The 22,737-nt window shown below is 38.8% G+C and overlaps 4 protein-coding genes across 11 annotated transcripts; 3 read left to right on the top strand and 1 right to left on the bottom strand.

Annotated features, from left to right (window-relative positions):
• Positions 1-430: 430 nt before the first annotated feature.
• Positions 431-6,617, top strand: dhrs7ca (dehydrogenase/reductase (SDR family) member 7Ca). 5 transcript variants are annotated; one of them, XM_028041370.1, is made up of 9 exons: positions 441-601; positions 1,537-1,591; positions 2,125-2,196; positions 3,294-3,471; positions 3,548-3,660; positions 4,682-4,892; positions 4,961-5,053; positions 5,732-5,881; positions 5,955-6,617. In XM_028041370.1, the coding sequence occupies exons 3-9, from the start codon at positions 2,155-2,157 to the stop codon at positions 6,158-6,160; spliced, it is 993 nt and encodes a 330-aa protein (XP_027897171.1). In that variant the 5' UTR covers positions 441-601; positions 1,537-1,591; positions 2,125-2,154; the 3' UTR covers positions 6,161-6,617. The 5 variants fall into 5 exon arrangements, with proteins under 5 accessions (XP_027897174.1, XP_027897173.1, XP_027897171.1 ...); XM_028041372.1 differs by lacking the exon at positions 1,537-1,591 and having other exon boundaries at positions 437-601; positions 5,738-5,881; XM_028041369.1 differs by lacking the exon at positions 1,537-1,591.
• Positions 6,618-7,230: 613 nt separating this feature from the next.
• Positions 7,231-9,676, top strand: LOC114159414 (protein NATD1-like). Its single transcript, XM_028041376.1, has 3 exons — positions 7,231-7,440; positions 8,151-8,269; positions 8,339-9,676. Exons 1-3 carry the CDS (start codon positions 7,290-7,292, stop codon positions 8,456-8,458), a joined length of 390 nt encoding a protein of 129 aa, XP_027897177.1. The 5' UTR covers positions 7,231-7,289; the 3' UTR covers positions 8,459-9,676.
• On the bottom strand, positions 9,540-20,006 carry map2k4a (mitogen-activated protein kinase kinase 4a). Of its 4 annotated transcripts, XM_028041364.1 has the most exons (13): positions 19,524-20,006; positions 17,972-18,007; positions 17,288-17,320; positions 15,011-15,113; positions 14,767-14,941; positions 13,823-13,942; positions 13,630-13,749; positions 13,505-13,556; positions 13,307-13,434; positions 10,925-11,002; positions 10,251-10,399; positions 10,123-10,168; positions 9,540-10,048 (listed from the first exon to the last, which is right to left on the bottom strand). In XM_028041364.1, exons 1-13 carry the CDS (start codon positions 19,678-19,680, stop codon positions 9,935-9,937), a joined length of 1,311 nt encoding a protein of 436 aa, XP_027897165.1. In that variant the 5' UTR covers positions 19,681-20,006; the 3' UTR covers positions 9,540-9,934. The 4 variants fall into 4 exon arrangements, with proteins under 4 accessions (XP_027897165.1, XP_027897167.1, XP_027897166.1 ...); XM_028041366.1 differs by lacking the exon at positions 17,288-17,320 and having other exon boundaries at positions 15,011-15,101; XM_028041365.1 differs by lacking the exon at positions 17,288-17,320 and having other exon boundaries at positions 19,524-20,005.
• A 230-nt stretch (positions 20,007-20,236) lies between these two features.
• Positions 20,237-22,664, top strand: tmem220 (transmembrane protein 220). The gene is made up of 6 exons (XM_028041375.1): positions 20,237-21,222; positions 21,299-21,328; positions 21,397-21,457; positions 21,648-21,771; positions 22,083-22,142; positions 22,214-22,664. Exons 1-6 carry the CDS (start codon positions 21,124-21,126, stop codon positions 22,344-22,346), a joined length of 507 nt encoding a protein of 168 aa, XP_027897176.1. The 5' UTR covers positions 20,237-21,123; the 3' UTR covers positions 22,347-22,664.
• Positions 22,665-22,737: the final 73 nt, after the last annotated feature.

Consider the following 22,737-nt stretch of genomic DNA (forward strand, 5'->3'; position numbering starts at 1 on the left):
AGAACTGGTGAAATAGTTTTAGCTTCACTTGGTTCAAATTATGAAAAAAAGCAACAACTTATATTTAGGATCTTTTAGATTAATTTAATATAATAAAAATTGCTCACCGGATCAGCGCTACATTTTACTGAACACGAATGCTGTTATTGTATTTTAGGCAATTAGATGATTATTTTCTTATTTGAAATGAATATAATTATTTGCATTCTGTTATGTATTTCTGACATTGTATAAAATTAAATGAAAAATCTGCAGAATGTGCCAAAAAATGTTTATCTGATTAATCAATAGAATAATCGATTACTAAATGAATGTTTATCTACAGTCGATGATCATTTAACAGGAAGATGTTGATCTCAGATTGAGAACAGCGGTCTGGTTTTGCAGCCGGTGGAATCGCTGTGTCACTCCATACATACCATGTTGACAACGCAGGGAGAACAAACCAGTCAGCTGTGCGGCTATTAAAAGAGCTCAAATCCCAAAGTATTGCTCTGGAGGGTCGGCCAGTTGTCGTGCTGGAGGAGCCGTGCTGAGGCGTGAGGCTCCAGCTCCTCAGGAGGCGAATCAAAACCGACAACCTGCAGTCGACTGGGAAACAGTGAGTGGGAGCCCCATTACTCCTTTGGCTAGATCACTCTCTCTCTGTCTTACTCGTAATTTAAACTCTTTAATGTGCCTGAAATGTAAGGAATATAGAAAGACAAAGCAGAGTAGAAGATAAACTCCTTTCTTTCCTCCTAATCAAGCTGTTGAAGGATTCAGTGACGTTGAAAAGTTCAGCATCTATTTTAGTTCTGCTTTATATAGAGACAGCTTAACTTGGACAAACGACTGGAGCTCGGCAGCATAGCTCCACGTCAAAAGGTTATTTTCATGTTTCCAGCTGGATGCTTCATGTTGCATGTTGGTTTTATCATGTTAGATGAGAGAAACTGGAACAACACTTCCAGGTGAGATGGGCTCTGGGACTCCGGCCTGCAGCTGCGTCACCCTCAGATCCAGGAATAGTTTTCAGTCTTTGGTCGTATTTGAACAGTTTCCAGCCATCCTGTGTTTCTGAGCACTTATATTAATCATTTTATTTGTTTCACTGTGGCAGTATGTTTCAGTGTTTGTGTCTTTTCTCAAACACTGAAAAGACACAAAATCTTACCAAGTATCTTCGTCTAGTTTTTAGTACAAATATCTTACTTGGTAAAACTAATTTATAAGTAAATTTTCAGCAAGAGCAGCTTGATTTAAGTAAGTAATTCCTTAATATTGATTTAAAAAAGTTCTAGTTTCACTGAGGAAAATGTCTTGCTTTAAGTGAAATAATCTGCTGGTGGAACTAAAGCCTTTTCATCAACATTTAGGAATTATTGACTTAAAACAAGCTGCTGTGTCTTGCAGGAAACCTTGTAAGTTAATTTGTCTTAATTTAAGTTTGATAAGAAATTTGCTCTAATAATAGATTTAACTACTTGGTAAGATTTTATGTTTTTGCAGTGAACTAAACAACTTTTTTCTGTTTGTTTTATTGTATTTTTGCAGATGTGATAATTTCTGCCCTCAGCCATCAGCATCTGCATTATTTAAAGAAATTCATGTGAGATAAAACAACATTTAATTTCTTTTTGGAATAAATAAAGTATTTTTGGATTTGAATTATTTTTCAAATGAAATGTTAAAACTTATAAGGGCTTCATGATGCTGTTTGTTGATTATTATTTTTCTAAAAACAGCTGAAGCTTCACAGAACAGCTGGAGGTTAAATGAAACACAGATGGACTAAAAGTTATGTTTCACTTTTAAAACAACTTAATAGTTCTGTGCTTTTGGTGTTTTTTAAATCATAAAATTGCAAGAAAAGAAAATAAAGTCTGTTGCTGCAACATGACCAACATACAATCATTTTAGAAAATATCTTTTATAAAGTATTTGCCTTCAAAGTGGCTTCTTTGCAATCAATTTTAGGTAAAAATTCAAGATTTTACCTTAAAAAGGTCTAAGTTATTGGTACTAATGATTTACATCTACGTACTATAGATGTTTTATATTATACAAATATTTATTATTCTGTATACAGCCAGTATTTTCATTTTCATCGTGTTTAAATTGTGTTTTCTGTCTTTGTTTCAGAACCTTAAGAGCTCATAGTTACATAGAAAAATGATAGTAGAGGGTGAGATGAGTTCCAATGTGTCAGAGACGGTGAGACGACTGGAATGAGAATCTATTCAGCAGAAACTAAATCAATTTTAACATCCATCTCATCCCATGTTTCTACTGAAATCAGAATCATCTTTCATTTAAAATTCGCTCACATGCTTACACATAATATAACAATTATTTACAACGACCTTTCATGACATTCATGGGAATAAAAAAGTACACTCACTTTTAGTTCTGGGGTTTTTCATACCTGTTTTCCTAAAATGTTCAATTATTGAAATCTAACTTGAAGTGCATGAAACCCAACAGACATGGAGAACCACTGAACAGAGTGTAGTTACTTTATATTTTCTGCCATGACTGTATAATGTAAATAATGGTGGTTTGCAAACATTATTTGCTTTAATTCAATGTGTATTTTTGAAATCTGCACATTTGTGTCTTTCTGCTCAGTATTTAGTATACAAGCAGATATGAGACATTAATTCCTTCTACACTTTCAGTAACATTCACAAAACTTTTTGAATGAAAATTAAGAACAACAAAGAACAACAGAATTTTGAAGCGCTCCATTTCAGATTTGATTTTAATTTTGCTAAGTAGGAGCTAGTTGATACGATATACATTTGTTAATTTGATTTTTAAAAAGTGCAGAGTAAAAAACGAGTGTAAATATACATAATTGAAGGTTTTTTAAAGTGAGCTTGAAAGTTTGTGGTTCAATGTTGATTTGAGTGTTTGAGAATAAGCATCTCTTTAATTTTAGCTACTTAGCTAGGCTAACTAGCCTAGCTACAATCATTAGCTAGGCTAACTAGCTGACAGCGGTGACAACTGCCTGCTAATTCCAAAAATTTATTTCAGTGAATTCTGTAAAAATAAAAACTAATGAAATATGTTCATTTAAGTACAGAAGTGTTTTGGTTTGAAATTGGCGTTTATGTTAACTTTTCTCCTCGATGTCATTTATTTTATGCTAAACTAAAATAACCATCGTAGCTTAGCACAAGCATCGATAAGCATGTTGTCTGAAAATATTGGGAACTTTTCTTTCATATTTTTGCTTGAGCATCTTCATCGACTTTATTGTCAACATGGCTGTTGGACATCTAATGTAAAATGAAACAATCTTCCAGGACAGCCCTCCAGAGATGGACCCTACATGGACCACCACCATCCTGGTGGTTCCCTGCGTTGTGGTTCTAACCGCTGGATTTTTTTACCTCTATGGCGCCATTATCAGTCTGCTGTCTAAAACATCCGTACGGAATAAGGTGGTGGTAATAACGGACGCTTTATCTGGGCTGGGAAAAGGTAAGGCAGACATAAAACATTCCCGTCTTTGAAGGCTGGCTTAAATGTTCCAGTTTTTTCTGTTTCTGGTGCAAAGAGTGCGCAGGTGTTTTCCACAGAGGAGGATCCAGGCTGATCCTCTGTGGGAAAAGCTGGGAGAAGCTGGAAGGACTTGCAGATGAACTGGAAAACGCGTCAGATCCTACAGTAGTAAGTATAATCAGCAAGAAACAAGAAAGAAAAAATATTAACAAATGGTGTAAAGCAGCGATTCTCAAACTGCAGATAGCATTAGCTTCTGGACGGAAACCGACACAGAAAGCTACAAAATAAACTTGTAAATGCTTTTTCTAATTCTTATTCACTATTCAATCATTTTCTTTTACATTCATTTAGCATAATTTCTGCCTCATAACTTCTGATTGTAATCATCCAGGTCTTGGAGAGGTTTGCAGTAGTTTCCTCTTTTTCTGGACAGAAACTTCCCCATTTTGCGCTTGAGGAGCAAAGCAGCTTAATAAATTTGTTTCTTCTTTCTAATCAAAATTGTTCGCATAAAATGTGCTAAAAATAACTGTCAGTATTTACCCTGTAGTATTTGTATGTTCAGCTGATTGTTTTATTTGTTTTTATTGGTGATTACTTTTATCTGTCCTTATGTTTGCATTGTTACATGTTGAATTTTAATCTCACTGTATGTTTTGGGGACTACAGGTGGAAATTAGCCTCCGTAGCTACAACCTGCTACAGTATATCTCTCCTTCACTGGTTAATGTGTGTCCAGTTAGAAATAACATTTTAAACAATTATCTTATCCAATATCTTTAGTAATTATTGGTAAATAAATTACATTTTATGATAAAATATTATTAGATTTTTTTTCTTCTCGCTTTCCATTCAGTTTTCTAAAGCCCGCAGCGCCCTCTGGTGGCCTCCCACAGTAATGCACAGGAAGACGTCAGATTTGATCTGCTTTTATTGTGTTCAGGTTCTAAATGTTTCTAAAGTTTGACAGTCCTGCAGATATTATTGTGGCAGTAACGTTTTGAGTCTGTGTGTCAGTGGACTCTAACATTCAGTGAATACACAATAAACTGCAACATTTAACTTAAAACAATTCATCTACAGAGAAACGGTTGTAGAGGTATTTTTTCTGGACCTCAGAAAAAGAGCTGAATTGTGACTTTTTTAGCTCATGAAACTTACCACTGAGTTGTGTCCTCGTCCTCAGACTTTCCCTCCAAAGCTTGTGCTGCTGGACTTTGGAGACATGGACAGCATGGCGGCGGCGGTGGCTGAGGTTCTGGACTGCTACGGCTGCTTGGACATCCTCATCTTCAACAGCAGCATGAAGGTCAAGGCTCCGGCGCAGAGTCTGTCTCTGGAGACGGACAAGCTCCTCATGGACAGCAACTACTTTGGACCCATCACTTTGGCTAAAGGTAGCTGACTGGAACATGTTTAACTTGATTTTTATTTTGTTTCTATGACGATGTGACGTCTGTTTCAGGTGTGCTGCCCTCCATGGTCTCCAGGAGGAGCGGTCACCTGCTGCTGGTCAACAGCATCCAGGGGAAAATTGCTGTGCCTTTCCGCACCGCGTGTGAGTTGGAAATAAAAGATTAACTCAGAGTGTTACTTCATAAGGCATTCACAAAGACGAGCCAGCTAGTGTAAAAACATAAAGCTGTTTCTCACCGGTTCCAACATCATAATCAGTTATGAAAATCATATTCATTGTAGCAGCTCCTCATAAAGTTTCAGATCGTTTCCAACCTTACTGTGACAAATATCTTAATTAATAACTCTGTTATTCAAATTAGTCACAATTTTCAAGGTTTGGTGTAGAAAAAGCAACACCAACAGAACATGATGAAACACGGTGGTGGCAGCATCATGCTCTGCTTTGTCAGTGTGGAAGATGAGTGATTTTTCCCCAACATTACACAGAGCATAAGAATGTGTTAAAATAAACTATTCCTTAGAAGACAGAGTCCAGAACAAACCGGCGCTCCAACATCAGAACGTTGGATTGACTTATTGACTTTTCTCTTCTAATAGATTCACTTGTTTTGTTTTTTCAGCTGAATAATACAGAATAAATTCATATTAAAGGTGGAAATGTTAAAATTATTCAAAAAGCTTCAGTTTCAAAAGAGACTTTTTTAGAGACATAGGTGTCGCGGGTTTGCATGGGAATCCGGTTATGTCCTAGTTAAAGTTTGCTTCATGAAAACCTGCCAGTTTTGGTCGGAGGTTTGGATTCGAGGTTTTCTTCCAGACGCAGCTTCCAAACATGCAGTCCAGGCGTTTTTTGACTGCCTGAGAGCCGAGGTGGAGGAGTTCGGCGTCTCCGTCAGCACCATCAACCACACCTTCATCAGCTGCTCCGCGGCGCAGGCGCCGGCCTCGACGTCCCTGCTGTGGCCCCGTGAGTAAAATCAGAGGTTCAAACCCAAACCATGTTTAGGTTTAGAGGTTGAAGGTCTGTGTTGTGTCTGCAGTGCTGTTCAGCAGGAAGCCAGGCGGCGTTTCTCCAGACGAGGTCACCGCTGAGATCATCAGGACGCTGAACAACAAGAGGAAGGAAGTGCTAATCGCTCCCTCGCTTCCCAAGATGGCCATTTATGCCAGATCGTTCTTCCCCAACGTTTTCTTCGCTGTGATGGCTGCAGGCGTGAAAAACTCTGCTGCCTCTGAGAACATGTGAAGATCAGCGACCTTTTAATTAAAGTTATTAACAATTGATGGCTGAAAATGACATGAAATCGTTTTACCACTCTGAGACGACCTGCTCCATCCTGACATCATTAACCCTCGTTTAGAATCCGGTCTGATTATTGGTCTGATTTAGGGGAGGTTCTCCTGCTTTCATTTCTAGCTTGTTATTGCTATTATGATGTAATAACTGCCTTTACTGTTTGGTGTCTCAAATAAGAATAATGTAAAAATGCTGCTCAGCATTTTGTGTAAAATGGTTCAACTGGTTCCCATCATTTATGTCTATTTTTACCTTGACTGGGTACAAACATGATTCATATACACTGCAAGTATTTAAACTAAACATATGTTACAACTTCCTCAGATTGCAAAAGATAAATGAAGGTGATGACAATTAAATCTTATCAAATGTATTTAAGATAACTAAATAAATCTCTAAATTTAAATCAAAAGCCTCTTGCTTTAGTTTAAGCAATATTTTATACCTATACACATATTTTAGATTTTCTTTTTAAACAGAACAAATGAAAGTTTTTCTTTTTCTTTCATTTTTAAGTCAATTTTGTTTTGATTAAAAATAAAAAACTTTAATAAAGATCAAATTACTAATTTTAATTCAAACATATCATGTTTAAGTTTGTACTGAGATTGATTCATTTTATTCTTTAGAGTCAAATATAAAAACATGCTATTTTTTCTTCATTTAAGGTGAACATTTATAAGAGTATTTTAGATCTTGTTTCATTTATTTCAATTTCAAGGTTACACATTAATATAGAATTTTATTTTTTTTAATTACGGATTGTTTCTATTTATTCAGTGTGATTTTATATATCCATCCATCCATCTTCCGCTTATCTGGGGTCGGGTCGCGGGGGTAGCAGCTTCAGAAGGGAGGCCCAGACTTCCCTCTCCCCAGCCACTTTATGTAATATATAAAATATATATTTTATATATTACATATAGAAATATCTGTCATAGTTTGTAAATATACAATATTTTGGAGGTCAAAAGTACATCACGATGATTTCTGCGTGTTTGCGCCCTCTGGCGGACAAACTGCAGAACGACTACTTTTGACCACACTGCGCATGTGCAGTGTGTTTGTACCGCGTTAAATGGCTTTAAAAATAACTTCTAGACTCTTTGGACTGACTCACCGGGTCGTTTCCTGCCATACCGCCTCCTCCAGCTGCAGCGGACGGTTTAAAGTCCAACATGACCGACAGAACCGACGCTTCACGGTCACTACGGGCAGCAGCGGCGAAGGTAAACTCTCAGCCGGAGAGAAGGCCCTACAGCCGGGGTAGATCCACCAGGAGAGCCCCGGGTCCACTTCGGGCCTCACGAAACATATGGATTAAATAATCTCCAATAGAAACATTCATATTTTTATTCCCGCCGCTAAATTTAATCTGTTGTTTACATATAGAATTCAGCCGAATTACGTTTAGATTTATGTAATTTTAAGCTACCGTCTGTTTTAACAACTTATGTCCAAGCAAAGTCTGTTAAACTAACCGGGTCAACCCGAATAATGGTTCGGCTGATACATGAGAGGCATATAGCAGATATTTCAATGCATTTTGTGGACAAAAGAAGCACAGCTAGTAGATTATTATTTTGGATTTAATCTAAATGAGCATCAAAGGTTAAACCTTCATAGAATAGATTTAGTTCTGTACACTGCAAAAACACAACATCTTACAACTAGACCAAGAATTCCTGGTCTAGTTTTAAGTGCAAATAGTTTGTAGTAAGTTAGTTTTGTCCTTTTTCTAGTGCACTGAGGTATTTAGAATAGAATAGAATAGAATTCAACTTTCTATTCTATTCTATTTGCACTATAACCCAAAATTACCTGGTAAAATTTCTTTGTGCAGTGTCAGGTCTGTTTGGGTTTTTTAATGAAATCATCTGTTTTTATTGACAGTATTGCTGCACATTGACCCAGTGAAGTGTGTGTTTCTGTTCTCCAGGGGACAGTGAATGCGCCGTGCTGTGCTACAGGTTCACCGGGCAGAAGGAGGTGGACCTGATGTCCACATTCGTTCCTGAAACGTTTCGAGGCCAAGGCATTGCTGCTGCCCTGTCCCAGGTAAACTCTGCAGCCTGGGTTCTATCAGGAAGATTTTCAGTGTGGCTCCTCTGATTTCCTGTCTTGCAGGCAGCCCTGGACTTCCTGCTGGAGGAGAAGCTAAAGGCTCGAGTCTCCTGCTGGTACATAAAGAAATACATTGATGAGCAGCCGGAGCAGCAGCAGTATAAAGACTTCATTATCTCCTGACTGCAGCCGATCACTTCATAATCTGCACTTCAAGTGAGATCTGAATCAACTCTTCAGGACCAGTAATGTGTTGAAGCATACTTAGAAAATCTCTGCAATTCTTTTCTAATTTATTCAAATATTTATACAATTTATTCTTGTTTGTAAGATTAAAATTAATTAAAAACACAAAATCAAAGCACATTTTCATTATTAGAGGCAGAAATGATTTGCTAAAAACCAACAGGAAGTGCAGCTGTTGTCACTTTTCATGTAAAGGAAAATGGCCGCCCCTTACTAAAACTTTCACATCATATAAAACTAAACTAAAAGTTTCTGTTCTGATTTTATATAACAAACCAGCACAATGTAGAGCATAATTATAAACTTACTGTTTTCAACATTTACAACTAAGAACTTGAGTAATGTGACATAAAAATACATGTAGCTCCTTTACTCTGATGCCCCTAAATAAAACCCAGAAGTCATGAAATGAGTAAAAAGGGAGAAGGAGCCAAACCCTGTGAAACATGGCGGTGGATGCATCATGCTGTGGGATGTTTTTCTAAAAGTAATGCAGCTCAACAGAAAGTCACTCCACACTTTTCAGATTGGTTTAAAAAATTTGTGGCGTTTGGGGGAAATGTTACACAGGAGCTCGATGGATTCAACATGTTGGAATGAAGCTAAACTTTTTATTTACGGTGCTGCTGTGAAAAAACTAAATCAAACTTCCTCCTGCTACTTCCTGTGTCTTTGTCGTTTTCTCCAGTAGTAACATCCGGCTGTTGATCACATGACTGACACCGAACGTTTTTCAAAATGCATAAATTTTAATATGGCTGAAAATTCACTTCACCATAAAGCAAAAGGTTATTTAATTGAAAAACATTTTGTTTTAAATTAGCGTGAATTTAAATTTGGTGAATTTATTTGAGTAATTTTAAGTTGCGTAATGTTGTGGTTAAAGGAAGGTGTGGTCGTTTCTGCAGTGTCACAGTTATTGACCCAAATATTGAATTTCGGCCCAGATTCTCCTGAGTGCTTCCGTTTGAGCATTTCCAGAGGAGCTCCATGAAAGAAGACAGAAGTCGTCGTTTCCTTTCTCCTGCCTTTATTCATTCATCAGCATGACGCGTCCTGCAGGCCTGAACGCATCGCGACGTTCAGGCGTCACACAGGTGGAGCAGGTAACAGGTAACGGCCAGGATGAGTCCAGTCCACATCATTTTGGTTCCATAAATACAATTTCCACATAATTTTTCCTGGACGTCACTGATACCAACAACGGCTGACTGATCCAGCTCCTAACGTGTGTGTGTGTGTGTGTGTGTGTGTGTGTGTGTGGAGAACAGAGAAACAGAAGTGTGGGAATATATACAGTCTGAACCGTAATGGTGCTTTTTTTCTCTTAACACTGCAATAAGGGGACCAAGCAATTTTACACAAAGATTTGTTGCTGCGTTTGTTTCTGTCGGATCGTTTCCTGACCGGCTTTCACTCCATGTATGTGGGGGAGCTGGGAGAGGCCGGCATCTGATCCAGGATCCTGCAGACGTATCCGGCCACGTCCACAGAGCGCTCCTCGTACATCTGAATGAACGGGTCTCTCTGGAGGTTAAGGAAAATAAAGAAATGAAAACGAATTCTAACCATGTCTACAGTTTAAATAAAGCTAACCCTACCAGCAGCTCTCTGTACTTTGGCCTCTTGGATTCATCCTTTGTAAGGCTGGAAATGACAAAGAAAAGCTCCAGTTCCCATCTGTGTCCAGCAGAGGGCAGAAGCGGTTGCTGTGTTTCAGTTTTCTCACCACACGTTGACAAAGGAGATGAACTTCGGGGAGAAGCGCCTCTCGTCTGAGTTGCTGAGCTGCGGCGGATCTCCTCTCACCACCTGAGTCAGCTGGTCAAACACGCTGTTCCACTTCGGGTAGGGGAACCGTCCTGTGGCCAGCTCATACTGACACACACACACACACACACACACACACACACACACACTGCATTGTTATTATATTTAATAAGGTTTATTGCATAAGAGCCCCAGTAAAACAAACTTTAATCTGATTCAATATAAAGACATTATAATGTAGGGAGATGTTTTCCTTCTAACATCCAGTTCTGAGAACTGAAACCGTTTATGGACAAAAGAATGAGGACAAACAGACGTATGGTTGATTATTGGATTGATGGGTAAATGAATGTTTTTGTGATGGTTTCATGTCGTGAATAAAACGTTGTCTCAGATTAGTTTTGTTGCCATAAAGCATCAGGAAGTTGAAGCTGATCAGATTTCAGAATAATCTGATTATTTCACCCAGCAGAGAATCTGCCATCAGAAACCAACAATCAGCTGCAGACGATCCCTGAGCGTGGCGGTGTGGCCACAAAAGAAACTGATCGTTTGAACTGACAGTGAGCTGCTGGACCAGCTCTGGTTCTACCCCAGCAGCTCTCTGGGAGCAGAAAAGCAGGATAAACTCACCAGTGTGATTCCCAAACTCCAGACGTCGGAGCGGACGTCGTAGCCCTGCCTGGAGGCGCTGGGGTCGATCCGCTCCGGCTGGAGAAACGTCACAAACACAAACACAGTCAATCCTGGGAAAGACAAGATTTTACATTATTCTGGACTTTGGGAAGCAGGCGATATGATTTATGAGCAGGAAGGTTTTCATCTGCAGCCCGCAGGATGCCTCATCCTCTCAGTCACATGCAGCTCCGTCCTCATTCTGCAGAGCAGATGCAGCTGAGAAAGCGCCTCACTGGCCTAGTTAAAGGCCTGAAATAGCTGCTGAGGTCAGCCAGCAGATCCAGCTGCTCTGCACGGCTGCAAGGAGTCGAACTTCTGATCACTGCGAATAAAACCAAGATAATATCTGATCTGTTTAACTTATGCCTTATGGATCTGGTTCTGTGTCGACCCAATCTGCAGGTCCAGACGGAGTCAAGCAGCTTTAACTGAATCCATTGATCATCAGACTAAAGTATCAAACACATTTTAAACCTTTAAACCAGTCCGGCTGTCTGATGCCCAGACGGATTTCTGCTGTTGTTCCGACCAAAAATTACTGATTTTGTGGCAATTTAAAAAAAATTTATTTCAAAGTTTAAATCCAACTTTGATTTTACAAAAAAGTTTAAATTGCTGCACATCATCCTCCAAAAAACAATAATAATAAATAAACCAAGATTTTAACATATTCAATATCTAAAATGTAAAGATTTTCAAATACCTTCCTAAAATATCCTTAATACAAACACATTCATGACAGAGGAGGGGTCAAAGGTCAAAGGAAGAACTCCATATGTCAACGTCTCAAAATGGTTTTTGTGGGCGTGCCGTGGTGGCGTAGCGGTTAGCGCGACCCGTATTTGGAGGCCTTCAGTCCTCGACGCGGCCGTCGTGGGTTCGACTCCCGGACCCGACGACATTTGCCGCATGTCTTCCCCCCTCTCCTTCCCCGTTTCCTGTCGGCCTGCTGTCATATAAGGGACACTAGCGCCACAAAAGACCCCCTGGAGGGGTAAAAAAAAAAAAAAAGGTTTTTGCAAATAAAGAAATAAATAAAAGGAAATTTTTACTGTTTAGACTTTAGAGAGACGACGTAAACAGGAAGTTCATTAGGAGGCGAATGAAGGGGATTGGCTGAAATTCAACCCAGTGGCAGCGATTGGTCAGAAAAAAGGAAATACAGGAAATGGTCAGATTTGTAGAAAAATTGAAAGTCAATGCAAACTTTGTGAATGAGTGAATCTGCATCAATAGTTACAATCACAACTTCCTGTAGAGACAGGAAGTTTATGCTTTCTCCTCTTTCACTGCTGAAGGAGACTTTGAGTCTCAGAAAGTAGTTCAGGTTGATTTACTGCAGCTGAATTTAATAAATGTGGTTTTTATGGCAGGTAGTCGTTTACATTGTTATGTAATAACCTGATTTTTTCTCAGTGAGTCTCTGAAATGAAATCGTGACTCTAAAGGAAGGAACAAAGTGTTACATCCACGGTTTGACTGCAGAGCTCCAACATTTCTAAATAAGTCAGCCGCCGGTCGGCACACCTGGTGCCAGCTGGAAACAGGAAGCTGCTGCTGCTGGGATTCCTGCAGGCTGAGCTCAGCCGCCGCCGCGCCGCGGAGCGGAGCCGCTCTTTATCTTAAATCTTTTAAAGTTCTGCCACTGACGATAATTTGATATGGATGTTTTAAAATATAAAGTATTTCCTCATCTGTCAAACTGAAAGCAAAATGCTGAAAATAATGGTAACACCTCCTATTTTTATTCTCATAAAACCTCGTTCTTGATTTATTACAATATTATTCTCTGATTATTTAGACTTTATTCTCATAAGTTTGAGACTTTATTCTTGGATTATCATGATTTTATTCTGGTAACTTTAGGACTATTACTAGAATATAAAGAAAATTATTTTTGCTGAAACAGAACCTGAGATAAAACTCTGTAGCTGGGGTCGTGCCGTGGTGGCGTAGCGGTTAGCGCGACCCGTATTTGGAGGCCTTGAGTCCTCGACGCGGCCGTCGCGGGTTCGACTCCCGGACCCGACGACATTTGCCGCATGTCTTCCCCCCTCTCCTTCCCCGTTTCCTGTCAGCCTGCTGTCATATAAGGGACACTAGCGCCACAAAAGACCCCCTGGAGGGGTAAAAAAAAACAAAAAACTCTGTAGCTGTTAAATGTCCAATCATCCAATAAAACATCTAGAAAATCACTGAATTTGGGAAAAATCCATAAAAACAATCTGCTTGTCTGATAAGTTGCAACAAAAGAAACTAAATAGTGGCCAACCACAGAATGACAGTTATAAAACATTGATGTTATTTAACAAGCAGAGCTCTGCAGCGGTTACTGACCGCCATGTACGGCCTGCAGCCGGCGTCTCTGGTTTTGGCGATGGAGTCCACCAGCTGGCCGCTGATGCCGAAGTCGCAGAGCTTTATGTTTCCGTTTCTGTCCAGCAGGATGTTGGACGGCTTGATGTCTGAGCGGAGAGACGGACGGTGAGCAGCGAAGAGCTAACGACTGAAACCAGAGCAGATGGGAGCGCTTACCTCGGTGGATTATCTTCAAGTTTTCTTTTAAGTGGTTTAGTGCCTTCACAGTCTGCAGACCAAAACCAGAAGTTAGCAGATGAAATTTAATGAAAGCAAACAATAAAACACAGAAACAAACTTACAGCTAAAGTGATTTTTCCTAATATCTCTTCTGGAATCACGTCGTCTAGCGAGCCGTATACAAACTTGTAAAATTTGTCTAACGAGGTAGCCATGAGCTCCATGCAGATCCAGCAATCCCCCTGAAACAAACACAGGACATCGGATCATCGGCAGGAAAAACAAATAATATTTCTGTCCCAGAATGCGTCTGACCTCTCTGAACAGAGCGCCGTAGAACTGGACGATGTACGGACAGTCACTGCTTCTCATCACCACGTCCAGGTCCATCAGCAGCTGCTTCTGCTCCTTCTCATCCACCGTCGACCGAATCCTCTGAGGAAAAACAAAACGGGTTTAATCCTCTGCTGCCGTCCGAGGAGCGGACACAGCATCGATATAAATCAGTTTAAAACATTATATTAAAAATCTTTATTGCAGAAGATTTTTAATCTGGATGACAGAAATATTATTACTGCAGATTAAACAGGAAACTTAAATATAATCGATTATAAAGAAGAGGAAAAGATTTTTTTGTTTAGTTGGAGATGAATGTAGCTTTATGGATATTTTAAAGGAGATAAGCTGCATGATAAATTCACTGTACTGATATAATTTGGAAAGATTATAAGGTGCGACATAAGTAGGCCTGATGAAATAAGCAATAAATCAAATAACCACAAAATAAATTAAAACAAGCTCAAGAATTTCCATTAGAATGATTTTTATTTTCTCTCTTTCATCCAAAAACTGGATGATAAAAGTTTTCAGTTTGGTGTTTTATAAAGCATTTTTATAGAGACTTTATAACTTGTTATTTATTTAAAATATCTTCCAGCTCAGAGTTAAATGTTTATTAGAGTTTAAAGCTTATTAATCTTTGAGAATGTTTTATTTATTTCATTATTGTCCATCACTGGCCTCAAAATGACAAAATTATTGTTTATCATCATTTAATTTGTTATCAATGAGTAAAAATTAAATGTGTAATTTAGGAAGCTTTGTCTTATTCCTGCTGCTTTTGGAATCTAATATGGAAGTTTATGACTATTATTGAGATTTTTGGTTTTCTTTTTAATTATTTTATTTTTGCTGTGACATTTTACTTGTTTGAAATAAATAAACATTTAATTTCATTTTTCCTAGCGTCGTTGGCTCACCTTCACGGCCATGATCATGTTGCTGGGCTTGTGCACCATCTTGTTGACGGAGCCGTAAGCCCCTCGGCCGATTTCGCCCAGATCCTTCAGATCCTCGGCGGTGAAGTCCCAGTGCTGCTCCGGGGAAATCTTCAGCTTCCCCGAAGACTCGATGCTGTGAGTCCTCAGCCTCTCTCTGGTGAAACAACAGTCACTGAGCATCCCACACAGCCGGGTTTTTAACACTCGAAGGGCGCTCGCTCACATGTGTGGGTTCTGAAACGGAGGTCCGGCCGTGTTTAGGGAGAATCTGGTGGAGGGTTTGATGGACGGGTTGGCGAAGTTCAGCTTCAGCGCTTTGCGTTTACCTGAGCGGCAGGAGAAAGTTTTACAAACATAACAAACACAAAGAGCAGAGCAAAACGAAAAGCAGTCGTCCAAAAGGAAAAGTAGGAATGTTAAATATGCAAAAACCACAAAATGAGACAACAGAAGGATGAAAAGATGAGTAGAGGAACATTTACTGAAACATATGGATGGAATGATTTCCAGAGAGAAGGGGCGTGAGAAGCAAAAAGCTACAGATCAGAAAAGTCATCAGCTAAAGATGATGCCGTTTAAAAACATTTCTAACATCAATAAAGACTAAACTGTCATATGAGAATCAATACACTAAATATTAATATTTTAACTAAACTGGGAACTCTGAAAATAGTTTCTTGCTCCCATTGTTGCTACATTAGGATTCATTAAATATACATAAAATAATCATAAATCAGGAATATGAACTGTACTAACAGCTGAAAATGTTTTTAATTCTTGAAGTGTTCATTCATTCATTCACTGTGCAAACAAAACGATTGAAACGAGTTTCAAATCAGCCATTAGCCACCAGCACTGCTAGCTAACTGCTCTGCTAGCCACCAGCACTGCTAGCTAACCGCTCTGCTAGCCACCAGCACTGCTAGCTAACCGCTCTGCTAGCCACCAGCACTGCTAGCTTACCACTCCGCTAGACACCAGCAATGCTAGCTAACTGCTCCGCTAGCAGCCACCACCAATGCTAGCTATCTATCAAATTTTGCCAAAAAATAAATAAACTACAATAATTCAATGAAAAAAATGCAAAGTAGTTTCAATTTAAGACAACAGAGCATGAATATCAGATGCTATGATATACAAATGGTATCACGTTTCTGCTAATGCTAACATTAGGGCTAGCATTAGTGTTATACCACCAATGGCCTAACCACAGACAAAACAGTGAGATTAAACTGGTTTCATTCAGAGACTATTTATGTTCACCACATTTTGAGTTGCAACTAGGAAAAATGGAAACTGACACAGAGCCACATCTAACTAAAGCTAATCCTAAACTTAGCATTAGCATGGTATTAGTGTTAGCATGTTTTCCTAAAACTACTGTCAAAGGTCTAGTGTTTAATGTAAAGTTACCTCAGATTTGTTATTAATAAATTGCTAACACTGACAGCTGCATGCTACTAAACATGTTAATGTTAGTAGCAAAGCTTATGTAGGCTAAAGCTAATAGTTTCATATTACAAGTGTTAGCATGCTAATGTGCATAGGTTTAAAAACTAAAAATACATTTTTTAAAATCATAAGATTAATTACTTATAAATCTTGTTTGATGATCAGAAACTTTAAGTGTCTAAAAGAAATTAAAAAGAAGCAAATCCTTTTTCACAGCACTAAACCGTATCTACTTAGCATGTAGCATCTATATAAGAATCAAAATGGTGGTGAATGAGTGAACATTTCAAAACCAGCATCTGCTGCAGGACTGTTCTACTTTATAATCTTCTGATTTTTAATAGCATAAGGATATTTAGGAATGGGTCGTTTTTGATCACTTCATTTACACCCCGACTCTTTGTAACAAAAACACAGCATGCTGAACTTCACCCTGAATGCAAACACAAAGTGGAAAGGTAAACAAGAAACAGAGCTAGACATATAAAAACATTATGATGGAAACATGCAAGATTAACTGCTTTGATTTCACCTTGAATCGAATGTTTGCACCACAGGAGTGTGTGCAGGAATAGGCCAAACAGCACTCGAAACGACAACGTCAGTGTTTTCACCAAACACAAGAGGATAGCTGGAGTGGACCCACACCCCAAATACCAGAAACAAAACAAGACAAGCAAACACTTGTGTTGCTTGTTAGTTGGACACTGGAAACCACAGAGTTAGAGTTGTAAGAGTGGAGCTGGCGGAGGCCTCCATCACAGTGAGGAGCAGCCAGAGATCTGCTGGGAGCCACACCTGAATGCTAGCTTAGGCCATTCAGAGCAGATCTGCTGTTTCTGTTTCTGTGCATGCTGCAGCTATCTGCTTAGAGTCAGTACAATCTGTGGAGCCCAGCTGCTGGTGGCGCAGGCCTACGAGGACCAGCGGGGCGATTAGGCTGGGATTAGTGGAGAACAGTAGGACAGACTCCCTCCATACCAAAGAGTCAGGCGGAGAAGAAAGAGAGGAGTGCTGTTGGTGCTGAAGCAAAAGAGGTTTGGCTTACTTGGGTGAGCTCCAGACAGGTTTATCTGAAACCCTAGAGGTGAAAAGAAAGCTTTTATTCTTTTTAACAATCCTCAGGAGACTGCTTTGTCAGTTAGACATCTGAGTCTGTTGCTTTAAATTTGCCTCTTTGGTTTTACGGCTCAGGTTTAAAAACATATTCTCAGAAATCTGCGTTGCTCTGCAGCGTTATTAGAGCTTCTGGAGGATCTTTTTGCAGACAGAATGCATTTGATGAAAGGAAATGCATTAGCATGCACCTGTAAGTCTGCTGCAGACAGTGGACCGCGATGAAATGGAGGTAAATGAGAGGAAGACATGAGCAGCAGGTAAAACAAAACAAAAAGGATCAAAAGGAGAGAAGGAAGAAGCATTTTCAGATGGAAAAATGAGTTTTATTTTCTCTGGACAGCTCACCGTCGGTCAGCATCACATCAGGAGTTAGGAAGCAAAAATTAAGCAGCATTAAGAAACAAAATAGTCAGAAGAATAAAAACCGACACAGTCGACACATCAGGACTAACTGTCACATCATTCAGAGAATTAAGCTACATAAATCACAGCTAATGAAGATTTTATTAATGCTATAACAAAGGTTAGCTGCAGTAATCAAAAAGCATATTTTAAAAAATAGAGAAAGTTCTTTTTATTTTGAAGCAGGTGAGTGACAGCAGTGTGTGTGTACCTGTTTCACTCTGACATCTCCAGCAGGTGTTGGACTCTGAAAGTTAAAACAGGCAGAGTTTGCATAGAAAACAGAACCGTGGCAGAGTTAGTAGAATCCGATTGAATCTGGACTGAAACAAAAAGCAGCTCCAGTTTCAGCTTCAAACCCGCTGGGAAATATTAAAAACTCACCAAACTCAACTTTACTGGGTTGGAAAATAAAATTCTGATGAAATTATAAAGCTGAACTGTAACATAACCAGCATTTCAGATTAATTCAATCGGTTCTGTTTGATTATGAACGGATTAAACCGGATTTTATACAACTGAAGCAAACTGCAGGCAGCTGAACTGAATGGGACTTATTCATAATTAAGATAATATTTATTTAAAATAGAGAAACATAAATAAAGTGAATGGAGCACAGTCGGGTGGTTTTATAAATGAACATGTTTCAATTCAATTCAGTTTATCAAAGTAAAGTCTGTAACAGGTGAACACAGACTAAGTGAATCGGTTTATGTCCATAAAGAGTCCAATTCGCTCCATTTACCTCCATAATAATACAATTTATTTCAAGAAAGGAAAATCCAGCTAAACTAAACAAAACAGATTTAAATGAAAGTAAAATCATAAACTGGTTCCAATTCACTTCAATCCAGCAATAAATCGATTCAGTTTATAATCTGATGTAAAGTTCAATCTATTTAAACTGGATTCAATTCAACAAGATTTAGATAAAAATATATTCAGTTCAGTTTAAATCAGTCCATCTAAACCCAGTGATCACATTAAATTCCAAAAACAGACTTTTTCATTCATTTGTTTTAATTTGATTCAGTTCAACTTATTAAAGTTAATCAGGTATGAACATAAAGGCTTTAACATAGGTTCCCATTTGCTGTGCGAATAAATTGGACTTTAATTTTAAACGGGCTAATCCTCCACTCTGTCTTAAAGTCAAAGTCCAGGTACATACAGTTTAATTAATGTAAGTTTATTATAGATTACTACAACCCACACTAATCCAGAAAAGATTTGAATTCTACAGATTAAATCCACTTTAATTCCAATTCAGTTCACACACAAACACAGTTTAACTCATTCAGGTTGATGCAGTTCAGATCAGTTCCAGGATCCGAACTAAACTGTCTCAGTTTGTAATTTTTGGTACATAGTCCAATTCAATCCTGTTCCACAGAGTCAAATCAAACTGATCTGTACACGGTGATGAAAACAAAGACCAATTATAGTTCAGATTATTCTGATCTCATTCAGCCAAATCCAATAAATACTAATTGAGAGAAACTGTAAATAAAAAATGTGATTTTGTAAGTAACAGTCTAAAACCAAGCGCCTGAACCAAACCTATTCTAAACCATTAACAGCAGAGCCACTCAGTAAATCTCCCAGATCAACCATTGTTCCCATCTGACTCAGTTATGTAATTAAAAAGCTGCGAACTCATTGTGCAAAATGTGACACATCCGTCAGTGTAGGGAGTAGCCTCCCCGGGTTAGCCGTGCTAGCGTTAACCTTCACGGCGGCGGAATGGGAGCCTCCCCGCTTACCCTGCATGCTGCTCATCGTTGCGGTGTGCTGGGACTGGGACTGCTGCGGCTGCTGGTAGTGGTGCGTGACGGATCCCGCGTTGCTGCTGCTGTGGCTGCTGCCTGTCGTTGAACTGTTTGAACCAGGAGTCGCCATTGTTGTGTGTTTGAATTCCATCAGCAGCGCCAGGGGCTGCAATGCAGAGAGACTCGAACAGCAACTTCACTCCCTTTTCCTCCCTGCTGTGGGAAAATTACAGCAACACTAACGGCGGTGAGACCCGCGAAACGAAGCAGACGACGGATGAAAAAGAGAATAAGTCCGTGAAATGATTAAATACGCGTTAAGGCTCGGGGGGCTGCGTGAGAGGCAGGCTATCTGGTGACAAAAACAAACACCCAACTGAGCTAAGCTAGCTAGACAGGCTAACAATCAGCTGACATTTCAACACCCACAAACCGCAGCAAGGCTGCAGCTGTTAGCCGAGGAGGGACCGGATGTTTTGTAGAAGCTCTTTCAAAATAAAACACAATACCAGGGCACCCAAGATGCAGTAAAACTAATTCAGCGCATTTTTACTCAAGTAAAATGAAAAAGTATTTGGCAAAAAAGTTACTTTAGTACCGGGTAACTGATTATCTGATTTAACATTTTAAAATAATGTAACAAAATACTTATATGGAAATGTATTTTAGGTCGTAAAATAAAAAAATTAAATAAAATAACACAAATAATTTGCATCATTAATAAATATAAAATTCAGCCAGAAGAAACACTTTTCCAAATAATTTATTTAACGTGATACTCCAAAACCAGTAATGTATGTTATAACAAAGTAAGTACTGAAAACTGTTTACTCAGCTTCCAACTTCAAATAATTTTTTACATTTATTTCTAAGATATTTGTTTGTTTTCAAATTTAATTTTTATGTTCTTTTTAATCTGACATATATTTTCCTGATATTCTATTTATTTATCTGTTCCTTTATTCTGCTAGCAGTTCATGACTTGTTTCCAATTACAGGCTATGTTTCCATGCAAACTTGAATTGCTTCCTTATTTCCTTAACCATAGCAATATTTTGCTGTATTTTATTGAATTTACGTTGCGTTTCATTTTCTTAGTCAGTGGGAAATAGTTTCATACTTGCTAAATAAACAGCCTTTGATGTGATTTGACAATAAAGAAGATTTAAAAAGTATATTGCTACATGTTATCAGTTATTTTATCCTTTTTTTTATTTTTGGTTACCAATTTTGTGACATTTTAATTGTGATTGGATTTTAGTCACAGCAAAAGCCATTATGACGTGTTTCCGCAACGTCTTTAAATGAGCGGAATGAGATTTATTTAGTCAAACATCCATCGTTTGGAGGAATTTGCGTCAAATATCTAGATCATTATCATTTTTATCATTTTGTCTATTAATCTAACATAAAAATTTCACTCGTTAAATCGTTTGTACAACTATAAGGCGTTTTCCACCCCGCATCTTTCAGCTGAAGAAGTGAATATCGAACCTCGTCAGTGCAGCGACGGTATGTGCGTCTGCTGACTAGCGTCTGTACGTCCCGGAGGCCCGGGCGGGGAGGAGGAGAAAAGGGACGATTCCAAACAACGATGGGAGAAGTTTGTGAGAAGATCTCATGGCTTTCTGTAGTTTGGCGATTAAGTAACTTTTTAATGTCTGTGTTCTTTACTCTGGCTTCCTATGTGCAGGTTAGCGCTTGATAAATGAGTGTTTACTCTGGTTTTGCTTTTTTAATGGTAATAATGCCATGTGTTGATCTTTCAGATCAACGATCCAGACGCAGGTTTATGGATGGTAGGTTTAGCGGCTTTGCAGTATTTTCCCCCGGGTTGCTGGTTGTACTTGACGTGTTTCTGTTCCAGGTGGGTTATGCAGTTCCTGCTGTCCTCTGTGGTTTTATTGGCTTCAGACCTCATGTCACAGGTAGGCAGGAGAGTCTCACAGATTGCACAGAAACTACATCCTCTTTCCTGTTTAGCACTCTTGAAGAGAAGTTATTGGACTCTGCACCGTTACAGAACATTTATTAGTCCTAACAGCGCCATCTCGTGGTGGACATGTTAACATCACAGCTGTTTTTTCTATATGTTTTGTTTCTGATTTTTAATTCCAGAAACTTTGCCCTGGAGGCGCGTTGCTGATCTCCACCTGATGATCTCCAGCGCAGCTATCTTCATGTTAGGATGGAAACTTTACGCGGAGCGAGCAACGCAGATCTTCCAGCAGGAGGAGGGCAGGTGTGCTGAGGCTCATGTCAAAAAGAAAATAAAGATGTGCCTGTAGAGTATAAAGGTTAAAAAATAAGAATAAAAAAATGTTACCAAAATAAGTTTGGTTTCGGAGCATGAAATCTGTTCAGAGTCCTGTGTCCCAGCATGGAAATGGAAAGTTAAGTAGAAGGAAAAAGTCTGATAGTAATAAGCATAACAATAACTGCTTATCATATATTTGGTTAAAAAAAATCTGCTAAGGCTGCCAGCCAATTAAAGACAGAAATAATGAGATAATATCTATTAATAATGTATTTTTGCTCTCTAATTCTCTTCAGAGAATTCTCTGGTCTTACGTTGACGGCTGCTTGGCTTCTTTTGTGTCGCCGCTCTGGAAGGTAATTTGCTCTTCAACTCAAGTTTAATTTGAGTTTCTGATAGATTTAGACTCTCCTGTCTTTTTCCTCAGAGCTCCGGTCGGGAAACTGCGCGTCTCCACAGCTGTGGCCATCACAGTTTTCCCCATTGTGGCTTGGCTTTACTACCACATCAATAAGGAGCTGCGGTCAGACTGGCCGGCTCACTGTAAAACTGCCATTTAAAGCAGCTCCACCTGCCATAACATTCCTTTCTTTGTTTAATGGAGAAAACCTTTGCCAAAGAAGTACTGATTTTTCTAGATACATACATACATTAAAGCAAACAAATGTTTCACTTATTTGTGATTACACCAAAATTATGTTTATCTCAAGGTAACTTTTGTTGGATGTTATTTTTTTCAGAATGTGTAAATAACAAACCTGTATACAGCAGTCTATTTCTTTCCATCTGCACTATTTTCTTTTTACTCTGGGTGGCAGCAAAGAGCTCTGAGGGTTAAAAGTGAAGACTGAAGAAGATTAAATTAATCAATCAATCAATCAATAAGAAATACTATTGTTTTTGTTTGTCTAATTATGTGGTTTATTTAGGTAGCCGTTTGATATCCGCATT

The sequence above is a fragment of the Xiphophorus couchianus genome, chromosome 16 (genome assembly GCF_001444195.1).
Source record: "Xiphophorus couchianus chromosome 16, X_couchianus-1.0, whole genome shotgun sequence".
Lineage (NCBI taxonomy): Eukaryota > Metazoa > Chordata > Actinopteri > Cyprinodontiformes > Poeciliidae > Xiphophorus > Xiphophorus couchianus.